Source organism: Pleurodeles waltl, chromosome 6 (assembly GCF_031143425.1).
Source record: "Pleurodeles waltl isolate 20211129_DDA chromosome 6, aPleWal1.hap1.20221129, whole genome shotgun sequence".
Taxonomy (NCBI): domain Eukaryota; kingdom Metazoa; phylum Chordata; class Amphibia; order Caudata; family Salamandridae; genus Pleurodeles; species Pleurodeles waltl.
Genome location: NC_090445.1, coordinates 884,761,629 through 884,787,045, shown reverse-complemented (window position 1 = coordinate 884,787,045; position 25,417 = coordinate 884,761,629). Strand labels below are relative to the sequence as shown.

At 40.8% G+C, this 25,417-nt stretch overlaps 1 protein-coding gene across 1 annotated transcript in view; it reads right to left on the bottom strand.

The window, feature by feature from the left end:
* ABCC2 (ATP binding cassette subfamily C member 2) overlaps positions 1-25,417 on the bottom strand; it is a 277,757-nt gene that overhangs the window by 146,123 nt on the left and 106,217 nt on the right. The window contains exons 10-12 of the mRNA XM_069239683.1: positions 21,512-21,766; positions 3,913-3,978; positions 1,532-1,669 (exon numbers count right to left, since the gene is read on the bottom strand). Coding sequence (XP_069095784.1) covers positions 1,532-1,669; positions 3,913-3,978; positions 21,512-21,766 — 459 coding nt within the window. The remainder of the gene's footprint in view (positions 1-1,531; positions 1,670-3,912; positions 3,979-21,511; positions 21,767-25,417) is intronic.

The window sequence follows — 25,417 nt, the reverse complement described above, 5'->3', positions numbered from 1 at the left end:
TCCATTTTCTCTCACACACACATACTTACAATTCACACAAATTCACACTTACATACACTCTCCCACATAAACCCACTCTCACCCGCAAGGATGCACACAACATACATTTAAAAACATTTTTTACTTACCTCAGCTGCCATGGAAGGGCATATTCCAGCTAACTGTACTGCATTTTTTTTAAATGCAAATAATATTATTATTCACTATTACTGTGATGAAAAAAATGAAGGAAAACAAAGAGTGGAGCCACAAATGATCCTTAAGAACAAACTGAATTTGCCACATCCGAGGCCAGGGGTCGCAAAGGCAGTGCCAGAGGTCGCAAAGGGCAAGCCAGGGGTCGCATCTACTCCTCTGACTCCAGTGATGCAGTTTGAGGGGCTTCCAGGCTTTTGTCTTGCGGTAAACCAATACTGAACATGCTTTTGATGAAAGAAATAATTGCCTGAAGACAGGTTATTTAAATGAGAGCGTCCACGTTCCACTAGTCGAAGATATGTAAAAGTTAACTAGAGAAGGGTTTGTTTTAAATGGTGAACTTCTGTAATTGGCAATTTAGAATAGGTAAGAATATGGGTGAAATATCAAACCAAACTGGAAATAGGACTCTACTTTGACCATCACATTCACTAATACATTGAATAACTGGGAATGACTACTACATATTAATAATGTGACGTCTGTAGGATTGACAGTACATTTAAGATAGCAAGGACATCGCTCTTTCAAAGCATTTTGTAATTTGATTTTAAAAGAAGCGAGCCTGGTAACGATAGATGGAACAGCTACAGCCGCAAAATCACCAACAAACTCTATGCTTGATAAATGATTGGAGAGAGTACCAAAAGTCAGATAAGATGTTGTGCCAGGGATGATGCTAATACGTAAACCTTTAACCTAAATAACTCAGTGGCAATGCCTCTGACACTTTTTGCCAGAGTTTTTCTATATAAATGTGCATGGGAACTTGGAAACTACATCCGAGGAACCTTTCAGAGAAGACCCAAAAGTAAGAAACTCATGCAGCTGAAGGGAGAGGGTCTACAAGATTCTTCCTGGCTAGCAGATCACAAGTTGTACCTGAGTGGCCCGAAATCTTAGTGTGTACCAGAGGAAATCAATCCGCTTTGCACAGTATATTTTGAATATTACTATTGTGCTATTTTTTTAAGGAATTCTAGGTAGAAAGAGTATTGTCTTGAGCCCCAGTTCAGTTATTCACAGCTTCAGTGAAATTAATTTAATAACATGTACCAGATATTAGGCTTTACTGTGTGCTATTTGTTTACAATATTTGGTCTTCCATAGTATTTCCACTCCCACAAAGGGATGAACAAACACTTATGGTACAAAAGATAATATTTCTTCCGATGCATTAAAGCTTACAAAACAGGAGAAATCTGTTTAACTGCCCATTATGTGCAAAACTAAGCAGGTATTTTTAAGCCACGATCACATTTGTGAAGATATACATTTACTATTATTTATTTAGCTATCCTAGGATACAGAAACCCAGAAACGTATTGCTTACCAGGAATGGTGCGCATGTGAAGATGAAGAATGAAACCGAGTGTAAGTATGAGTAACGCAGCATGTTGTGCAGCTCCTTTTCTCGGATATCTTCCACTTGGTTCTCAAATGATGGTTCCCAGGCATAGAATTTTAAGATCTATTAGATCAGAAGAAAATAACATGAATTTTATATAAATTAAGTGTCCAGGATCCAGACTTATTGACACATTAAAAGCAAATTATGATAGCTTGCCAGTTTACATAGTAATACCCTACTGAATCATGAAAAGTAATGGTGTGGCATACAACTTTGAAAAGTAGGGGTTGACAATATTTTGAACCTCTTAAGCATCTGCTTTGGGTTATGTCTAGGCACAGGTGAAGGGACAGCCTTCTTCTTGGCTTTCTAAAGGTGAAATTCAATAGTGTTAATCCAAGAAGTTTAAGTACACTTGCGGAAGCTGCCAAAAACACAGGTCACCATCCAGGTCTTTTTTCATTTCTTTCTATTCATTTAAACAATGATGCTCTCAGCTCAATGATGCCACAATGCAAAGGAGTAAGTTTATCGAAATAATGTAGTGCAACAATGCATGAACCGATCTCCAAGTGTTGATTAACTGATCTGGGTGGCCCTGCTGGCTGCTTTGCTTGATCCTGAAGCGATGGATCTGCCCCAGCAGGAGGTCAGAATGGGGGAGGTATACCACTCTAACGTATATAATTATGTAGTCTGAATGTTATAATGTTACGAAAAGTCAATAAAAACCTATACCAAAAAAAAAACAAAAAAAGATCTCCAAGTGTCAGCTTTACAAGTGATGACTGGCAGATGCCAGTCAGGAGTTGGTTATGGCAGACACCTTTCCCCCTTCTAAAATGAAGCCTGGAGTCTTTGCCCGGATGACACTTTGCACTCTGATTGCATAGATGGATACAGCACACTAGACACCTTTGACCACATTTAAAAATATTTTTCTGTAAACAGTTGGAAGCTCTGTGTGACAAATCCAGATACATGCACAAGCACTACATTCACAGAATAAAAACATAGAAACTCGCAGAAATGTTTAAAATTACTTTAGATTTCGGGACATTTCTTGGTAAGGTTTAGCATTTCTATACATCAAACAAGTTTTGAAATGCAAAATATTACAACCATGTGACCATGCAAGGAGAGGATCTATAAACTACTAGATTGCCCTGCTACTAACAGGTGCCACAGGACCTGGAATTTCACCAAACAAATGGACAGCATTTATAGTCCACTTCAACTGAGATTATTGAGTGATGGGGCAAGGAGTTGAACAGTAATCCTGCTAAAGAAATAAGTCTGGTGGCAGTCAATTAAATTAGATAATTCTCTACAACCACTATTGCCACAGATGGCACATTACAAGGAATGGCTTAGGGACTAGGATCCTGACCTCTAGCATGGTAAAGTCAGCAAACCAGAACAATTTGTCATTAAAGTCATTAAAACCTATATAATTCCCACATATTTTCTATATGATTAGTGGAGAGTGTAAACAGAAGATATAAGTGTCTCCTAGACCCTGATACCTAGAACTTACCTAACTTCGCTTATGGATAGAGTTCAATAGGTGATTTTGGATGTCCTGGTTGTTCAAAGTGCCAATTTCTTTAGAGCGCAAGTTTATGTAGTTCAATTAGATTTTATAGACTTAACTAATCTTAGAGGTTCCCAATGAATCATCTATCATATGAGTCTCTTTGTGATTCTCTCCATGTGAGATGTAGAACACAAAATGTAGCACATTGTTAGGCATGTTATTTTCACATGCACAGAAAAGAGAAATATTTTCTCTCTTTGTGTCAGATCATTTGCTGTAGCTGTATAGTTTCTATTCCTTATGTAAGGAAAGAGGACAAATATGGTCCAAAAGCAGCTATTGGTGGAAGTGGCATTAAATGTGCTCTCAGAGCTTTACCATGCACATTAGCTCAGATCAGAAATCAGGGATCTCCAAACACTCTGATAGCATTGTAATTAGGAAGAACTGCACTGGTCTCACATTGAGCCACTGCTGCTTTTCATGATGGGGGTTTGTAAACAGTCACTCTAAATTTACAAAAGCAAAACATAAGAAAGATAAAGCAAATGGCTTCTCTTTGTCCCACAATTTCACTCAAAAACACAAACTGTTACACAGAGCCCCACAATCAAAGGAAGATGGTGCAGAAAGCAATAGCAGGAAAAGACAACAAATATTAAGGTTAGAGAATAGCATTAGGCTGAGCAAAATGTATCAAAGATTTTCCTGAACTATTCCTAAAAACGCAAGTGCCAGAATGATTTAAATGCAATTTGTTAGATTACAAAGAGAAATGCAGTATTGATTAGGAAACCCCACAATAATATGCAATATTTCCCACTACCTTGATCCCACTGAGAATTTCATTCATGATTTTCATCCGATTGTCTTTTTTTTTCATGTTCTTCATCTGCAACAAAGAAAACACAGATTGTTTAGAACCCAAGACCAGGTACATGTTCTGTTGTACTTGTACAATTCACAAAACATATTCAAATCAAAATAATAGCAAGTATGTGTAAACAACCTTCCTTCAGTAATTCTATATATCTACATTTCTGTTGCAGGTAAGAATTAGCACTACAAATGGAAAGCACTTTTTCTGATTTTAAAGAGATAGGTTTTAGTAGCTTGTTTTGTATATATGATTGATGCACACAATTGATAACTAATTAAGGACACAGTGGTGTATTTGAAAATTGCGTTGTTGGTTGAGGGCCACATCACCTTTTGTGAGTTTCAATAACTTTCTAAAAGAAACATTTTTAGGATTGTGACTTGAAATCTGACTTCACCATTAAATAGGATTTTAAATTACAATTATTGTGAGTGTAAATAGCATATTTCTATCTGCTTCCAATCCAAAGTTAACATGTATTAAAGGTAATGAGGAACCCAATGTTAGACGATGGGAGAGATAAACCTTACACACTGAAAAATGGCTTTAGGTGTTTTTCACTTCCAGGACATGTACACCTGTCCTACTTTTAAATACATTGCACCTTACATTATGAGCCTTTAGGGCTTACTTTAAGGATGGGGTATACATTTAAAAAAAAAGGAGAGTTAGGCCTGGCAAAAGATTTATTTTGCCATGTTGAAATGGCAGTTTCAAACTGCACTGCAGGCTTCAGTCTCAGACTTAAGACATGTTCTGAAAAGCTACTTTAGTGGGTAGCACATTGAGTGACTACTAATAGTTAGTAGCATTTAATTTACAGGCCCTGGGTACATGGAGTACCACTTACTAGGGACTTACAAGTAAATAAAATGTGCCTATTAGGTAGGTGCCAATCGCACCACGTTTTAAGGAGAAAGCACAAGCACTTCAGCACTGGTTGGCAGTAGTAAAGCTCACAGAGATGCAAAGCCTACAGAAACAAATTAGGCAAAACAGGAGGACTTAAAGCAAAATACTTGTGAGATATCATCCCGAGGATGTCAGGCTTAACAGTGTAAAGAAGAAGTTGTGTAAGAATAGATAGATTCCATTGATCAGCTCACCCACACAGAATCTGACTGACAGGTCCTTTATTTTATTCAAACCCAACTCTTTTTAGTTAAATGGCTTTTTGCAGGATTTTGCCCTCAGGTTCTTGATTTTGAAAGTGGTTGCAGGACAGTTTACAGAAGACTGCGGTAAATGATGGCAAAGTCCACTCATCTCACATGAAGTAACCATGAGTATCAAACAAACACCTGAACGGCACATGTCCTGTGTACATTGTCCCAATTTGGTTTAACACTTTCTCCAAATTGAAATGAGAGATTGAATTTATAAGACCTGTTTCGAAGCCTACTTAATTAGTGTTGGAGACCAACTGTCTGAGTTAAATGAGTTCACAATTTGACAGTTTACCTCAATTAGAATGTAAATCATTTAGACTATATGTGTCTAGATGAGGTTGTTTATTTAAATGTGCCCTGGAAATTACCATCCTAGCCTGAGCCATATTAACTGTAGGAATGCATGCTTCTCATTCAGCAGTATGATGATAGAAATGCATTTATTAACAGCCCTAGATTGGCAGAAGCAGAAAATCAATCCATATTTCTATTTCTGACGCCTATAAATATTGTTGAGAATTGTCCCAATTCACAAAAATTTCAAAAGGAAAGCTGGTAATATAGAATTGTAGGTTTGCTCCTACACTTTGGATACATTTCTGACCAATAAATTTCAAAGAATTTGAGGCATGCTTTTGGGGAGCCACAACTCTTGTAGCAATCCAGATGTACTCACATTCGTAAACATTTACACATACAGAAATGTAGCTGGGTGTTCATTTCTATCTCCTTAAATATAAACCACTAACACATTTTCACTTTTTGAATTTTCTTTTCTTCACCCGGAAAATGTTTCTTTCCCTTGGAGAAACATGTCCCCCCTTCCTCTTTCCATAAATCTGTTAATTTTGTCATTCCTTTTCTTTACTGAAAAGGTATTTAGTAGTGCCAGTCTGAGAGTCAGGAAAATACGAGTAAAATATTTGTGAATACACAAAACATTTCACAGGTGTCAGCACTCTTGAACGGTCACAACTCAACCCAGTGAGAAGATTTACTCACACAAACATTTTTCATGAAACTAGGGGATTTTTAAATTTTACGTTCAGAATTTCTTGCAAGCAAAGGCATTCCCAACTCCTACTGAAAATCACTGGTACTTTGTCTTGCCGGACTCAGCAGCCTTTGATAAATCAGCATATAGGGCATCGTGTACCAGATAGCCCCAGATTAAAGGCCCACGCAGGGGTTTTACTGATCAACCTTCCTGGTAAACTTTGAGCACAATTGTAACTAAAAAGCCACCCTTCTGCTTATAGAAGGCCAATATTGCACTATTGCACAAGGGCAAGGCAAGAGATATTTTATTAACTTTTTCACTGAAAGAAAGGTTTGCCAAAAACCTCATGCCCAAAACACCATACTGATTAATTCCTCTTTTGGGCCCTGCTCTGGGAAGAGACTTTTGGAACCAGATTTCTTATTTCCTTTACCTATCATTTAGAAAAATTTGTTAACTTTCTTTGAAAATCATTTTTCCAGGAGTATTGTATCACCTGCAAAAGAAAGGATAGAAAGTCTCTGACCAGTTACCCTGAACACATTTGACTCTGCTTCTTCCAGGTGTTTACAAATGCCATTAAAACATAGTAAATGCAACTGTGAAATCCGAACACAATTTTGTCATACCACTCTTATCTAAACTCCTCAGTATTTCCTTACTTTGACTCCTCAGTATTTTCTTTCTTCGATCTTGCACTGTAATATAAATACTTCTAAAAAAGACATGATTACTCCACTTCTATTTCATAAAGAAATTAGAACAGCTTTTCTCTTCTGGCTGCACTGAAGGAAGTACTCTTACCGATATACATTTTCAATGGCTTTACCCTTCAAATATAATATTACTCTCATTAAAGGCAGAAAAAAGCGTCATGGGTGCTGTTGCACCCGACGCATCGCAACATTGCCACCAGCTCGATTGCGACCCGGTGTCAATGTTGTCGAGTTTCCCACTGGGCATATGGCAGGAAATGCTGTTTCTGTCCGCCGGCCCAGCGGGGAACTCGTACTAGGGCCCACAAAGGGACAGCAACAAAGTCGGTCATCCCAACGTGGGACTTATATTTCAAGCATTAGGCTGACGATTGAGTGATAATTTATGCTAATTATGAAGATTTATTTTTAATGTTTTTCCTTTGTGACAGAAGGCACTTGCTGCCATGGCTATTATTTAAATACTCACATACAGACAAAACATTTCATGACATTGCTGTTGCCGACCTTGCCCAGTGTGCATGGGGAGACATTATTCTCTATCCTAAAAAGCATGGCCAGTATTGTATTCTCATTTGATAAGGTAAGTAATACAACAGTGATGAACCTGATCTGGTAAATTTCCATTGATCAGAAGTAGCGCTCAACAGAAAAGGTTGAACAACCTTGTGATATAACTTTCACTTGTGCAGAGCTTTGTGGGGCTATCAGGCAGGAGGCCTAATTTTGTTCACCCTGCATTAACAGCAGACGTTATAATATGAATCTGCTCCTTAATAATCAGTGGCAGCTGGTGAACTTTCAATCTGGTGGACATTAAGAACTGCACCAAACAATGGCAGTTGGTCTATTTTTAAAGTGGTGTGGCGTCAATATCGGTCTCAAAATGCACTGAGAAAGTGAGTGGTAAAATATACTGCTAAAGAGGGAATTTTATGACCAAATGTTTGTCAAGAAATCCGTTTTTTTTGTGAGGAATACCAAACCTATCCCCTACACCTCTAATAAGCTGCAAGACCTTGCACATAGAAGACTGCAAGTGGAACACGAACAGCAGAGCTAAAACAACATTTCTAAGAAATATACACATTAAATATTCCCATAAAAATGTAGGGCCAGATGTACAAAGCAGTTCACAAATTTACAGGGGTCTGACTCACAAAGGAAAACTTACACTTTTCTTTAAGTTTACTACTTTTTTGGTATTCACAAACTAGGAGTTTTATTGTAATAATAGTGATTGTAAAGAGATTTCCCACATATAAGATAAGACAGGTCTATCTTTTTATGTGCTGACTCTCTGCCAGAAACTCGGAGTCTCTGCAGTTGTAAGATTACTATCAGTGAAATTAAACTTGAATACTAAAAACAATAGTAACGTACCTAAAAGTGTCAGTTTACCTTTGTGAATTAGGCCCTGGGTTTACAGCCACAAAATGACATTTTGTTAAGTTTGAACCCCATTTTGTGAGTCTGAAAAGCATTTCTGACTCACAAAATGGGTTTACCCACCGATACTGAATGAAATTCAGGAAGGGACACGAAAAAGCATTTCATCCTAATTGTGATTCAGTATTACAACCGCAAACAGGTGACCAGTTACTGACAACTCAAAGGAGATGATATCTGATTTGCAAAGGGGAAGGTCTTCCCTTGGGACACGTAACTCGCCTGAAGTAGGCAGTGGTCCAACAGACTGCCTATCTTCCCCAAAGTGATTTTTTATTAGTTTTTCACAACAAAAAACGGACATAAACAAAGAGGGAACCAAAAGGTGCTCTTTTGGAACCTTATATCATGTTAGCGAGACAGAATTTTTTAAAAACATTTGCGTTGCTAGTCAACATCAGTGGGAGCAGCATTTCAATTAATGAGATATCAACATTACACAAAGTTGTTACCACTATGACATGGTCAGTCGTGCGATACAGCAGTATTGACCTCCACAGCGTCCAGGCCATTGAAGTCAATCCAGCATCCCCAAGTTTTTTTTTAATTTGCAAGAGCAACTTCTACTTTTGTAAGTCACTCCTTCTGAAGCTATAAATAAACTAGCAACCACCTGACCTATGTTACACAACGGTAGTTTCATTTGTGGTATGTCTACCTCATTGGGTATTCCCAGCACTACATATTTAGCCCCAAAGTGTTATCAAACAGGAAACATTTAAAAAAAAACAAAAAAAACAGTTCCCATTAAGAAAGGACTGCTAAAAAAAAAAATGCTTTCCATTTGGGAATACAAACACAGGGATGGTGGTCTGTTGTCTTTGAATGCCATCATTTCAGAGTTTGAAGCCAGTTGCAAGAGGTCATAGATAGTGATCTACCAATTTAATAATCATTAGGCAGTTCTGCAGTCTCCTGCAACTGTACATTTTGCGATGCATCCTGATAGTACATAGTTGGCAGCGCAAAATTAAAGACTAATGACAAATGTCAGTCAGCAATTTGCAATCATTTTTTTTTGTGACCAGTCTTTTTGAAAGATCGGGCTGCTAGTTAAAAATGAACTAAGCTTATTGAACAAAATAACAGAAGTGAAGTAGGGATTAGAAGTTCTTAAAACAAATTTGAATTCATTTTCAATAAAAGGCAACCTTTGTGACTATTATTGCACAGATCAAGGTGGAAGACAACAGTGCATTTATTTCTGGAATGGAAATAGAGAAATACTCCCCCCTTAGATTTGTTGCAAGAAAAAATAGTTTAAGAAGTGTCCATATCTTTTCAAAAACGGGTGTCTAACAGCAAATGTTCTTGTTTTTAAATTAGCTGATCTAAACATTGCCCAGATCATCAGATCTGTTTTTTCCAATGCTGTAACAAATTGAGTTGTTAGTTGACTAGGGTGTGAACCATGGTCAAGCCATGGTCAAGCCACAGTACCAATGCCTTGCATGGTGAACCACATGAAGCCATTGATTTACCCTGTGCTTAACCTTGGGTTGCTTGTCTCAAAAAGCAGTCAGGCTTAACTTAGAGGCAATGTGTAAACTGTTTATGCACACAAACAATAATGAAGTGAAAACATAAAACAAGAACATTTCCACACCAATTTGGATACAGTAAATGCTAATAAATCATTTGAGACTAAAACAACAAACACCCAATAAATAGAATCTAAAAGTTATGATTTTTTAAAGTTTTTAGAAAAAGCTAGCACCTAAAAGATGAAAGCCCCAAACATGGACATCTAGTTGCACAAGACCAGGTCAAAGTCGAAAAATATGGCCACCCAGGATGAAGCATGGTCTGGATATAAAAAGTGGATTTGGCCTGGTCAGCCCTTACCTTTGGAATTAAAAGCATTTTCAAGATAAATATTATGAGTAGGTAAAGTTCAGTGGGGTAATGCTACAGGCAGAGTCGGAGGAAAGAGCTTCATTATGGGAAACCTTGGGTCAAAGTCATAGCGAAGATTTCTATGCTTGGACCAAGGGCCTCATTATGAGTTTGGCGGTCAGACAAGCTGACTGCCAAAACCATGGGAGGATGCCACTATCATGGAGGTGACGTCACGCCTGAGCATATTTCAATGTATGTAATATGTGTTCCCACCAGGCTGCCCGTCGAGAACAGTGCTGCCATATTGGCTTCAGCTCCCTTAAGGAAGTCGAGGCCAATACTATAGCACCCCAGCACCCTCGGAGTACGCATTGTCCCCAAAGCAGACAATATGCATTCTGATGGCACTGGGCAGGGGGGCCTGTGCCATGCCCATGCCTGGGGAATGGGCAGGGACCCCCTGTGGCCCCCAGCACACCCTTACCACTAACATTTCCATGGCAGTGCAAATGCCATAGAGAGGCTGGTGGTAAGTGGGGCTGTAATTAGCCCAGCGGTGCTGACTTCAGAGCAGCCCTGGCTGAGTACAACCCCAATCGCCGTCACCACATCAGGAATGATGTTTCTGGCTTTAGGTGGGTTCGCCCTCCAGGCTCATAACGTGGTGGTTGGACCAACTGGAGTGCAGCGGTCCGACCATCACAGGGAGTGCTCCAAATGAGGCCCTTAGTCATTTTTATGGGAGTTGAAGATTTCCAGTGGGATGAGGCAGGAGTCTGTAACCGAAGACAATTCGAGGGGTCCAGATACCCCTTTGGCAAAGGACTGCTGAACAGGATTTGCTACTGTGGAAAAGAACATAGTCTGAGAAGTTGCAAAGTCAGGCCAACCTTCGATAGGCTTTAGGCAGATCGACATACATGTTGGTCCCGGTCTCCTCCTGGTTCTCAGAACAGTTTTTAGCTAAAAATATTTAAGGTCCTGAGTTTTAGAAATGGCTATCTGGGCAGCAAACTAGCCCTTGGGGTCACTCTGCTAGTCTGGGGTTCAGGTAAAGATGTAGGGGTCAAACAGCAGGTCTGACCGTGAGGGTTAAAGGCAGGCACCAGGCAGCAAAGCAGTCCTTCCAGGTACAGCTAAGAAGTCTTGCAGAGTGCACGGCAGGTCACAGCCGCAGCCAGTCCTCTGATGGTCCTCTGAGTGCCCTACTTGTATCCCCAACTCTGACATTGAGGTTGGGAGAAGTTTCTAGAGGTTTCTACTTTGAAGTGTATGGAATTTCCTAACTTCCCTGGCTCCAAGAAGACTGCAGTGACAATGTGGAGGTGATGAGCCCTTTGTGAGCAGACTACAGCCTATTTATCTGCAAGTGGGGCTGTTGTCAGCTTCCACCCATCCTGCCAGCAGATGACCCATTCAGGTGCACCTAATTTCTCTACTGTGTGCTTGTCATGGAGGAATTCCCAAAGGCTGACTGTCAGTTATACCCAGCCATCTGACCCAGGAGAGGCTGAAGGCACCAAATGACTAAGGGCAGGAAAAGGCCAACTTTCTAAAAGAGAATTTTTTAAATCGTTACAAGAAATCCGACCTTTACAATTAAAGAGGATTTTTCATTACAATTTCATAGATACCAAACATGAACTGGTTACCTGGTTTCAATTAACATTTACAATTTATTAAATGTAATAAGGCAACCCAATGTTAACCTACAGGACAGGTAGTCCTCACACTGGGGAAAATGAATTTAGGAGTTTTTCACTACCCAAACATGTGAAACTTAAAAGTACATTCCTAACCTACAGCATTACTACAAATCATTGCCAACTTCATCAATACCCATGCTGTACAGCATGAACAAAAGGCAGTGTTAGAACCAATAGTCTCAAAGGCAAGACCTATTATTTTTGCCAGTGCTTGTTAGGTCTTCGAACAGTAGCCAGGTCATTCATTCCAAATCAATTAATCTCCCTTTGAGTGAAAAAGGGGAAAAATGACATTTGCCAAAAAATCCATTGCAAGAAAAAAAAAACTTGTCCTTGTCCATGTCCTAGTGAAAATACATTTTGAAGCAGATAGCATCTGTTGTTACAACAAAAGCAAATAACATCTGCTATCACGGTAAACATCAATTTCAAAGGAGAAAAGATGTTTCAGTGTATGTTGCATGGTATAACATAGTTACAAATGGTAAGAGGTTCAACAAGGATTACAGGGAAGAAGACCCACACATTTGCAAAGGAATAGGTCTTGTGTTTTCTTGAGTTAGAGCTGTTGTCATTGTAAATTGATAATTGGACTTTTATTGCCACATAAATTGGTCAACCCTACCTCATAATTTAGTCTTTTCCTGTCATATAAGTCTTTATCAGAAAGATTAGAGTGTAATGCTCAAAACACCGTAACAAAAATATCATTTGGGATGGACTGGAGGGTGAAAGGAAAGAGGGAGTCAGGAATAAAGATGGAGAGGACAAGTGGCATAGTAACGGTGTCACGGGTCCTCGAGTAAGAAAGGAAAATGGTTGACTGCAATTTCGGAAGGAAAATACAGCAGTAACTAGAGTTGAGTGAGGTCTAAAGGTCTCTGGGCCCCGGTGCCATTGCCCCTGTTGCTCCATTGGTAACTAGGCCTCAGGAAAGAAAGCAGTGGGGCAAAAAAAGAAAAGCAAAAGGAATACAACACACAAAAGGAAGAAAGAGAAGAGGTCTCAAAGAAATCAAAGAAGGGAAAGAACGAGAAAATGAAAACTCAACTAAGAGAAGAAATAGAGCAAATGTAAGACAAAAGAAAAAAGGGAAGAAAGCTAGCAAACAAAAGATAAAGAGGAACAAATAATGAAAGAAGTGTGAAAAGAAAGAGAGAAATGAACATTAGAGAAAAAAGGAGAGATGGTGAGAGAAACAAGCAGCAAAAGAACCACTGCATGTATGTACTGACACATTTTCCACAGTCACAGAATGGGAAAACCACTTTGACACTTCAGGTAACTTGTGACTTCCAAATATAGATGGGAAAAAGAAGGACTTATAGTAGAATGTGAATTGACAAATAAAGATAAGAAAAACACCAGAGAAAGGAAGAAAGATCTAAGAAAAACGCATGCCGAGTCAAAAGAAAGGGCAAATAAAAAAGAAAAAGAAAAAATGGAGGGAAGAGAAAAAAATAGTGAAAGAATGACTGCCTGTTGAAGAAAAAAGAGATGAACGAAACAAGAAAAGAAAGCAAAACGTTTTTGAGAGTTTGAAAGAGGAGGTAGCATCAGGAAGAGGAAAAAAAAAAAAGGGAGAGAAGTAGAACAAACAGTTGAAAGAAAGAGCAAAACTGCTAGCATGTGAATTTTAAGAGCTGGAAAAAGAAAAGTGGGAGAGAAAGAAAACACTGAGAGTAAACAGAGCACAGAAAAGAACAGAGTGAGATAGGTGAAACAGACCCTCCCAAATAAAGATGGCAGCTAAGAATAGATTTAATTGGCTCCACCACGTCCTCAAACAGAAGTCAGAGTATGGAACAGCAGGGGGCACTGCAGAACAGCAGGAAGTTCATTAGAAAAGTTGTATGTGAACACCAACAGCAATATTGGGCACTTCAGAACAGGATTTGGAATATAGACAGAGCTGTGTCCCGGCTTAGTGATGGAATAACAGAAAAGCAGCAGGTGAGGAATGAGAGAAGGAGCGCCATGTAATTCCTGGTATTGGAATAATGGGGTGCTGCAGGTTAGGGTTAAGGTGCACTGACAGTTTGTATGTGGACTGCAGTACCGGAATAGTAACTGCATGCAAGGTCAGACGTAAGATATGTTAATGGTGCTATGTGTGGAACCAAGCATTTGCATGCCAGTGTTGCCGCGTGTTAGCCTGGAGGTGCCCTAGTGAAGCTGCGAGTGGGGCCTAGTATGGGAGTGGCATTGCCTCTGAACCACAGCAGCGGGGAGTCCTGAAGGGCATGTGTGTGAGCCTTAATAATGAGAAGAAATGTGCACTGAATGTTAGAATTGATGGATTCTTGGAGAGCTGTGGTGGTTCCCATGAAAAGTGGCGCTGGATGTTAGACTTGAGATGCACAGGGTTAGCTGTGTTTTGCCCTTTTGGGTCCAGTATTGGCTTGGCAGTGGGACTGAATATTAGAATTGAGCTGCTGTAATAGAACTGTACGTGAGCGGGGTCCCAGTATAGGAAAGGAAGTGACCTCACCAGGGTAGAACTGAGGTGCACCTGAGGTCCTAGTACTGGAACAGCAGAGTGTACTGACTGTAAGACTGAGGTGCTCTGGCAGACAGCGTGTGTGCAGTTCTGGCATAGGCATGGCTGAGGGCTTGGAGTGTGTGAACTGAGGTGCAGTGATGGAGCTGCGCTCGAGGTCCCAGTACTGGAGCAGCAGAGTGTACTGACTGCAAGAACTGAGGTGCTCTGGCAGACAGCGTGTGTGGGGACTGGGCAATGGCACGGTTGAGGGCTTGGAGTGTGTGTACAGTGGTGCAGTGATGGAGCTGTGCCTGAGGTCCCAGTCCTGGGGCAGCAATGTGTACTGGCTGCAAGAACTGAGGTGCTCTGGCAGACAGCGTGTGTGGGGTTCCTGGCACTGGCCTGGCTGAGTGCTCGGAGTGTGTGGACGGTGGTGCACCGATGGAGCTGTGCCCGAGGTACTAGTACTACAGCAGCAGAGTAAACCGACTGCAAGAACTGAGGAGCTCTTGCAGACAGGGTGTGTGGGGTTCCTGGCACGGCTGAGGGTTTGGAGTATGTAACTGAGGTGCACTGATGGAGCTGCACCTGAGGTCCCAGTACTGTAGGAGCAGATTGTACTAACTGCAAGAAATGAAGTGCTCTGGCAGACAGCATGTGTGAGTTTCTTGGCAATGGGTTTGGAGTGTGTGAACTGAGGTGCACTGATGGAGCTGCGAGTGGGATCCCAATATGGAGCAGAAGTGGGCACTGTCTCTAAGTATTGCAGAGCCCTGATAGAGCCGGGTGCCTAGGCCATAAGCAATTACAAGCGATCCTCCGACCTTGCTCTTGGCAATTAAAATCTAATCCAAGGAAGGGTGGGAGCCAGGCATGTGAGATGTGAGAGAGTGTGCAGAGAGCCCAGAAAGACCAAATTTGACCAAGGTAATAGCCTGATTTATAGCCTCTTTTACAGCTAAGCTCAGAGGAAGAATCATTTGCAAATGAAAAGGGAAGCTACCCTGCACAGGAGCAGAAAATAAAGTTAAACAAAAGTCCCCTACAGACCAGATAAACAGGACAGGGTGTAATTATACAGTAGTTGGCCCATGCTCCCACACAGAAGAAGGAGGGACAAAGAGGCATAATTGACACTAGCAAGCCAGTATTTTTAAATGACACCGAAACTAACAAATTAAAAAGCTGGAAGCCCACAGAAGAAGTATACTTAAAAGTATACAAGAGGTCTTATGCTTACGCTCGATCTAAAAATAAAAGTTGTTTGTCATTCCCAGAGTGACCAGTTCAAGGACAGCAAGCAAGCTGAAGCTCTCATAGCCAAAAGAAAAGAAATTGAAGCACCACGTGCTGGCCCATTAGAAGTCAGCAAACAGGAGTGACAATGAACCTAACAGTTAACCAATGGGTGGACTGCAAGCCTCTTGTATACAATATATCTTGCAAGCGAGAGCATAGGCGCTTTTAACAAGTGAGACCTAAAAAGCTACTATTAATAAAGAAAAAAGGATAATTAAAAAATAATTAAATCAATGACTACCACATGAGGGAAGAAAGAGTGGAAATAGAATTAAGTAAGTGTGCAACTTAAGCTACTCAGGCACAGGATGACACCAGAGAGCAGAAACTAGAGACAGACACAAGAAAAAGCAATATTTTGGGACACATATATATTATTTTCACAACCCGGATTCCTTAAAAAACTGCAGTGAAGCATTGCGGAAAGTTCAAAAACTATCACAGGACCAGGGTTAGCAAGAACCACCCATTAATATTGTCAGTGGTAGCGCTTGCATATAAATTGATGCGCTGTTTGACACTCTTTCTTGTGCTATGAGGAAAAGGCGAGCTAGCTGCGTCTATTGTAGGATTTGTAGGTACAACCTCCACCGCAAATTTCTTCCTGTATGCACACAACAGCCCATGAGTCAGAAGTGGAAGATGTGTACTTTAATGTGAAGAACACATTTTATCTGTAGCTATATAAGGGGATATACCTCTTGCTTAGTTCTGTTTTTATTAGGTATAAGAATGTGGCAAAAAAGCCAGGGAGTATTTGTTCAGTAGGTCAAGCTTTGCACCAAATCTTATGTTTTTTGTACTGTTCCACATCAGACATGCCACTTTTGCACGAATCGACAAGGGCCAGTGAAAAGTGGGCTAGGAACTGCACAAATTTCAACTTTTGCAGCAAAATGACGTTTGCACATGAAAGTTGATCATTGCTCCTTTTTGTGTTGTGTGAATATCTATGCATATTATTAGTTAACCTAAACCGGTCAGTACTGTTACTTCTCAGTAGCAAACAGATACTCTGGAATATTGAGTACATATAGACCTATATTTCCATATCATGCACAACTAAAGGTTTGCTTTTTATATCTGGGAAAAGAAATAAAAATAAAAATGAGATTTATGGCACAGTGACAAGTCCAGGGAAATGAGGGAAAGTACAAATCTATCTTCAATTTCACATAGGAACAAGCATTGCAAAGCCAAGAGGGCTCGCCTATGCAAGAGATATTGGCTTTGTCAATGTGTTTTAGTCATGTTGTCACCAGTGTGGCTGCTGTTCAGCATGGCTAAAAGTTATTGGCATAAAGGAGGGTGGCATGGAGTGTCGCAGAGTGGAATGGAAAAGAGTGGAGTGGAATGCTGTAGAGTGGAGTGGCAGAGAGTGTTGTTGATTGGAGTGGCATACACTGGAGAGGCAGAGAGTAGAGTGGATTGGTGTAGAGAGCATTGGCGTAGGATGTTGCAAAGTATAGAGGCGTAGAGTGCAGTAGCATTGAGTGCAGAGGCATTAAATTCAGCAGCATACAATGCAGCATCGTAGATTAGAGTGGTACACAGTAGAGCAGAGAGGTGCAGAGTGAAGTGGCACGAAGTGGCACAGAGTAGAGTGAAGTGTCATAGAGTGCAGTGGTGCAGAGTGAGGTGAAGTAGAGTTGAATGATGCAGAGGGAAGCAGCATAGAGTAGAGTCAAATGGCACAGAGTGGTGCAGAGTAGAGTAGCGTAGAGTGGTGCAGAGTAGAGTATAGTGCCATAGAATGTAGTGGCTTAGAATGTAGTGGTGTAGAGTGGAATAGAGTGGCATAGAGAGCAGTGGTTTTGAATACAGTGATGCAGAGTACAGTGCAGTGGCATAGAGTGCAGTTGTATAGAATACATTGGCATAGAGTGCAGTGGCTATAACAGTAGAGTGGCATGGAGTGCAGCGGCATAGAGTGGAGTGGCACTGATTGTACTGGAGTGGCATAGAGTGCAGAAACGTAGATTGTTTCAGAGTAGAGTGAATTAGCATAGAGTGCATGGTGCTGGGTACAGTGCAGTTGCTAGAGTGGCATAGAGTGTAATGACATAGAGTAAAGTGGTGTAGAGTGTATTGACATTGAGTCCAGTGGGGTGCAGAGTAGATTAGAGTAGCACACAGTCGATTGGTGTAGAGTGCAGGGGCATAAAGTTGAGTGTTACAGAGTAAAGTGCATTGGTGTAGAGTGTATTAGCATAGAGTACAGTGACGTAGAGTGCAGTTTCACAGAGTGGTGCTGAGTACCGTGGCATAGAGTGGAGTGGTGCAGAGTAGATTGGTGTGGCCTAGACATGGGTGGTGTAGAGTGCAATGGCAAAAAGTGCAAAGTAGGATGCCAAAGAGTACGTTGGCACAGATTAGAATGGTACAGGGTAGAGTACAGAGGTGTAGTGTGAAGTGGTGTAAAGTGTAGTAGCGTCATGTGGTGCAGAGTGCAGTGGTGTGGAGGGGTTCAGAGTACAGTGCACTGGTGTGGAGTGGTACAGAGTACTGTTGGGTGGCCGAAGAGTGAAGTATTCATGGTGTGGTAGCACGCTGCCAATACAGACACACATTTCCATTTGAAATGACCATTACATTTGCACAGACATACAGTTTTACTAATAAAACTATACAGTACACAAATTAAAATGTGTGGAAATTGCATTCCCTAATTTAATGATTTATTTTGAACACATTAAAGTATTTGTTTCCAACACAAATTCACAAATGACAAAAATGTGCTTAATTTGTGCTTTCATAATTCTGGTATATTCTGAAATACTTACACATTTAATTTAATGTTGTTGTTTGCTAAAAAAAAAAAAAAAAAAAAAACTCTTTGCTACCCCCAGTCTTCTGCAAGATTGTCACATAAATCCTCACACACTGAAGTCAGAAAAAGAAAATGAAACAAGCGCCCTTGGAAGACAGTGCCTGACATTTGACTTCGCTCTTTGTATGCACAGCAAATGTAATGATATAAGAACAAGAGTTAAAGGCCTTTTAACAGAATGAAAGTCCGTGGAAGAATACAGAAAACACGGTTTAGGCAAAGGGAGAGACAAACGAAACCTGGAGAGGCTAAGAAAAATTAAGCCAGAAAACGGAAAGCTAAAAAGTGTGAGTTGCAAACCACAAAGTTAATGGTAATCAATTAGTGGAATGCAATCCTAGGTCTTGAGACATGTAATAAAAGCATACGTAGATGAGAGTGGTTGTAAAGGACATTGCATCAGTATGAGTGGCATAAGGCTACATAGAACCTTTAGGCAACAAATAATAAGAGATTAAAGAAAATGAAGAAACAGGCAACTGGGAAAGGAAGCAAAACACAAAGTATCATAAAAAAGAACAGTGCATTAGAGGGCTAACCTAAGTGATGAAGCACTGGACAAAAACAAGCATTTGCAAAACCACTAGGTCTTGCCTTTGACACGTATTGCTTTAAAAAAATTAAAAAAATAAAGGCCTGCAAAGCAACTTGCCATTATTTCATAAGCACACACGAAGCAATCACCAACTTCAAAATGATGCAACTGTTTTTTTCCATTTTGTTTGGTAAACAAAAAGATAAGAAAGAATAAGCAGCACAGAGAACAGGGGTACCAACATGGAGAAGGGTGAAGAAACACAGAGGGATGGCGTGCTTGGGGAAAGCAACACAGAGGGTGATGCGACATGGAAATGAGGTGGGTGGCGACTGAAGCAACTTGGAGGTTGGCATGGGTGAAGCAACTTGGAGGTTGGGCATTCTGGTGGGGGGGCAAAGTAACACAGAGGCTAAAGCCACATGGAGGGGAAGGTGGGGTCATGAAGCAACACAGAGGAAGAGTAAACAAGGAAGGCTGCCAGAAAAGACATGCACTCTAGTCAAGTACTTCAACAAAAAGAAAAAGGTAGTACCCGATTAGGGGAGCAGTAGAAGGACACAAAAAGTGAAAGCGAATGCAGCACACACCAAGATATGTAAATCATTCTAGGGGTTGAAAAAAGGGGTGAACACTGGGAGACATGCACCCTATGATGGCTCACTTTGGACTTGAACATGTCAATATCCTGAAGTGGGCAGAACCCCTTTTGCCCACATTGAAAAGTCTAGCAGAATGTATTGTGGGTAGACAGTTAAATCAAGATTTAATTGAAGTAAATCTGTGGTCGGTGATATTTTTGTCAAGTCAATTTATTGAACATGACTCAGGCACTCCTTAGCGTTTGATGAGTTAGCCAACACGTGGTTCGTCCCTTAAGTGGGGAGCAGGCCTGCGACTAGTTCAAGACTAAAACTGTCAGGCTATTGAAAGCAGAAGTATTAGTAAAACAATGAAAAAAGAAGAAGCCAACCAGTGGTATGTAATGGGTGGGCTCTAAGGGCTTTTTAGTATTGTTTTAATAAGAAACAACAGAGCTCACAAGCAACAGGACATCAACTATCTCCGGGCCGACTTAAAACGAGGAGTAGAAGGTGAGGGTAATAATAGTCATTGAAATAAAAATTGAGAGCTAAAGAGGTAAGAAATCGTGCGTGCACAAAAACACACACAAATACAATTACATCAGATTAAAGCCAATCTGAAGGAAAATATGCCCTCCTTTTCCTTTCTAAAAAGCTGAAAATTCCTCCGTTTTCTATCCATGCTGCAAGTTATCAGAGAAATATCTCCTTTCCATATGCATTGGTCTGACACAGTAGGTATCATTGTGGTACCCCAAGAGACCACACTAGGGCTAAAGACGGAAAAATATAGAATCAATAATGGATATATTGCATTCACAGGCACAGAGCTCTGGTGGCAAACTGTGCTTTTGCCTGTGTCCTGAAACTCCTTGCACCAGAGAAGTTTATATTTTTTAGTTCAAGATAAATCTGAAGGGAAGCTGTGTTGTCCTACGGTCAAGTCGGAACAGAATCTGTCCTATGCTTTATCAGACGAACAATGGAGGATGGCCTAATCCATGACCAGCAGATTCTTTTGACTACCTCTCATTGATGTTTTGTTGAATATAGGTTCCTGCACAGGATGCACCACACACCTGCTAAAACATACAGGTTTATTCCAGATACCAAGTAGCACTGTGGCAGAGGTTCTTCTTGAATTGGTAACCTGCATCTTCCCTGGTATTCCCCTCTGTTACCTTCGTGTCTGATGAGGGTCACAATCACTTATAAAGTGGTGTCACTTCGCCTTCTCCCTCTGCTAGATGCCTGCTGGGTGTGCTTTAAGTTCATGGATCAGTAAACATGAGATTTGGTAGGTTATCTTCACTGGTGACTAAATGAGCGCTGATTCATAGGGCCCCGTGTAGTCATGATGCTTTGTTTGAAAATGGACTCTGTATTAATGCATTGAAATAAAGCTTCTGTGAACTTTAAAGTTCTTTTTCGCCCTTTTCTTGCTGCTCGAAGTATTAAGACTCTAGCTGACGTAAACACATTATCTTCCAAAGGTTCCTAGTTGTTGGAATGTTGTTTTGTTCTCTTTATTCCTGAATATTGTCTACTGGGCGAATGGTGGTACTATGGAATACATTAAGTTTTGTTTTCAGTATTGCTCTGGTGGATTGATTCTATGCAGACGTTGATGTACTTTTTTTTAATAGCATTTCAATGCCAACTTAAAAAATATATAAAACGATAGAAAAAAGAAATGAGAGACTAACATTGTAGGAAATGTAGAGCAAATTGTATTCCCTGAAGAAACATAGAAGGAATGAAGGGGCACCCTTCCCTTCATAAACATTTGCAACTACATGATTTTCACATAAATTTCTCTTTGCGTAGACCACTGAATGCTTCGAGTGACCTTGTGGAGCTGTAGTATATCATAGGGTAGACAAACACCAACAAGAGTCATGAAATGACGTATACTAGAACTTGAATACTGTGTTACCTGTAGCCCCTTGGAGAGGTTGGCCAGCACGATGTTGATAGGTATAAGCAGTACCATCACTGCCAGCCCGGCCAGGACAGAAGGGCCTAGCTCTAACCACAGGAAAATAACAGAAAGCCCAATCTGCATAGGTGAAGACCAGAGAAGATGAATGAAGTTTGTCAGGTCCATAAAGCGTTGTGCGTCAGCTGACATCAGGTTCACTGTTTCCCCCACGGTGGACTCTTTCCGGGTGGAGTTGGAAACGGTCAAAGCCTATGAGAAAGACAGCATAAATATAAATGGGAGATGAAACAAGGCACTAGGAATATAAATCCAATTACTAGTGAATGCTTTCTACAAAAATAGAGAATTGTTAAATCAACTGATCATGTTACTGGGTCCCATACTCTGCACGGCAGTACGCTGTTTGGTAACTAACAACAGTTTGCTCATTGACCACAGATTGCTCCTAGTTTGAATAGGATACATTTTAAAAATGTTTTAAGAATGCTACGGTGGGAGTGTTATACTTATTACTGTTAACAAGCTATCACTAAATCAACCATCAAGATTTTCCATAAAATGATTACATCCAATCTTCAATTAAAAACAAATTTAATATAAAGTGTAAAACCATATTGTTCAAAATCAAAAATATAAATACATATAACCCATTTTCATGTTCCTTAAATTCCAGAGTTCCACGAACAGTACAATTCTAAATTTGCTTAAACCAAACGACATTAGCTCTGTAAGCATGACATATCATAGCTAAATCAAGGTATTAGAAACATCATCATTCCAATGCAAGGTACGATTTAATTTGTCAAATATTTTACTGTTTGTGGAAGAACAACAGGACTGGATAAATAATACAAGTCTAAATGGTGCACCACACTCAACAATATAAAGAAGTCCCATTCTTTAATATCAGTCCATATATATGAAGAAGTCCTGCCTTAAGGACGAAACGCGTTGGCTGTTTTCGTTATAAATGTGCTCTATTTTTAAAGAAAAGAAGAATAAAAGAGAAGCTATATATGGACTGATATTTAAGAATTGGACTTCTTTATATTGTTGAGTGTGGTGCACCATTTAGACTTGTATTATTTACAGTTCCTTGTTTAAGGATTGACCCTTGGCAGCAGGTGTTGGTATGAGTGCACACACCAGCAATTTTTCAGTTTGTTATTTAAGAACTTTTTAACATATAGCAGGGGATAAGGGTTAGGTGCATGGAGCTATAGTCCACTGCCACTGACCTTGTTAGTTCTAGGACTGGTGAAATAGCAAAGACCAAAGTCATAGAGAATACAGACAAATGCTTGAAATGTTACGCTCTAAGCAGATCAAAACATATGTGTCAACTATGGTTTGCTGCATCTGGTGTTGAGGGGACAAAAAAGCAACAATTGAAGTACATTTTCTTCTAAGTCCAAAAGCCAGAAGGTGGACATTTCTTTCCCTAGTTCTTAGTTAAAAAAGCTAAATGTAAGACATCATGGCAACATTCAACATACAAAGGACGCGCCTTGTCGGCTCCCATCTAATGAAAGTATTCTTCAGGACTCAATTTCATGAACAGCACAAAATGTGACGAAAAGGGTAGGAGTCAAATGCATGCTGATATGGCAGTTTTTTCCAGACCACCAACGTGAGCCTCCCATGGGGCTTCACTAAGGCCCTCATTACAACATTGGCGGTATTGACTGCATACTGCCACGGCGATGGCCGTCAACATACTGCAACCGTGTCTACCAGCCGTCTACGCGTATCATGACTGACGACGGTATTCCCCAGAATGCTGGCAGACGGTGGTAAGGCGGCGCCACTGAGAGCAGCACCGCCACGCCAGCAAAACACCGCTGACCGTATCATGAGCAATGATACAGCTTGGCGGTGTTTTGCTGGCGGATGCTGCTGCTGACAGCAGCGTCGCGGACCGTCTCTAGCCGGAGGACCCCCTGCAAGCAGGTAAGTCGGGTTCTCTGACCGGAGAGGGGGGTGTTGTGTGTATGGGGGGGGGGGGGGGTGTATGTTTTGGTATGCGTGCATGCGGGTGTGAGTCGCGTAGGATGCATGCATGAATGAGTGATTGTGTGTTATGAATGCATTTGTGTAACAAGGTATGTTGTGTGTGTTGCGGTGTGTGGGTATGTATGTGTGCATGCATGGGTGGTGGTGGGTATGCGTGTGTGCATGTGTGTATATGGGTGCAGGTGTGTATATGTGCGGGGGCAGGAGGAGGAGGATGGGGGGGATCTGGGGATGGGGCAAGGAAGACCCCTATCAGTGCCAGGGAAGGGATTCCCTGGCACTGATGGTGCCTACCGCCATGGTTTTTGTGGGGGTAAGTTTGGCACGAAAACCATGACGGTAGGCCGGGTCGTAATCCAGAGGGTGGGATTGTGCCGGCCGCCGGGCTGGAGACCGAAGTCTCCAGCCCAGCGGCCGTTACCACCCTGACGGTTGACGTGTTAAAGTGGTGGTCTTGGATGACGGTAACCACAATGGTCAAAGTTCCATTTTTTTTACCACTGGCCTGTTGGCGGTATTACCGCCGCTTTAACACCGACCGCCAGGGTTGTAATGAGGGCCTAAGACTTTTACTTCGTCCTGCATGGTGAGCGGGTTCTGCTTCAACACAGCACTGAATTACTGACACCCTGACTTTGTATGAGGACAGACTGACATGTTGGGATGCAGCGGACAGTCATGTTGGGAACATGTTGCAACAACCCATCTTGTCTCCCAGACAGGCAATTTAATTATGTGAAGTGCAGAGACAATTTTTCTGGAACAACTACAGATCACTAAAACAGCTCAAGAAAAGAGGCACAGAGGAACCTGTAGAAATCAACCCAACTATCAAAGTATAATTTGCCTTCATGAAGGAGGCAATTGAAAAATATATATGCACAAAGGACGTAGAATCAAGGGCTGGCATACTGATGATAGAGTTTCTAGACAAAGAGAGCTGATATACAAATCAGCAGTCATGAACAAAGATCTCTGCATGACTGATACAATGGGTCATGTGTTCCCATACCTTAATTGGATGATGGTACTGAGGAGAAGAAATTGCGGCTAAATATAAAGAGTATTATTTGGATCTGAGGCGTTTTTGTTGTTTTCAACAAACTTAAGGACAAAAGACATACAATGTTTTGGCATTCCGGGACCGATTGAAGATCTTGAAGTCACAAAGTTATAAATTTGCTAAGGCAGCCAGAGATGGGCAGAATAATAGGTCTTGGAATGCATGAGTCTCCATAGTCTCCCTCTCCTTCTCCACTTTGTTTTTAATAACCAGTGTGAAATGTCGCTAAGTCATGTGTAAGTGATGTTTTAGAAAGAATAATTTGGGGTTAAGTTTAAGAGGATTTCTGAGGTGTCTTGTTTTCTAGAATGAGGCTGTGAGCAATAATTTCTCACGCATAATACCACTAATAAAATGTATTCAACATTTTAAAAAAAGTGATTAAACAGGGCATTCTTGCACAATAATTTGCACCTTGCTCAACAATAATGTTCTTCTTTGTTCTAGACAAGAACTGTTTAATAATAGATGTCTGGTAAAGCTGAACACCTGAGTGCTCCAAATTTTGCTAGAGTAGTTGGGCATAGGAGAAGCAGTGGAATATTGGATGGCGTTATTAAGCTGGTCCAAGATGTGTGACACATCATCCCTCATATTTTGAAATCTAAGTTCTATTTTCCTATATTCCTATTAGGTTTGAAGTGTACAAGTTGATGGTTGATGTAGTTATACTCACTGCTGGACCCCTTCATATTTTACACTCACCCGCCTTGACCTACCCCACCCTCAGTGCTATGCCATATCCACCTCCAGCCATGCAAAGTTAGCTCTTTACCCATAGAGCTAGTGATAAACTCAATGTCCATATCTGCAGAGGCTGATCA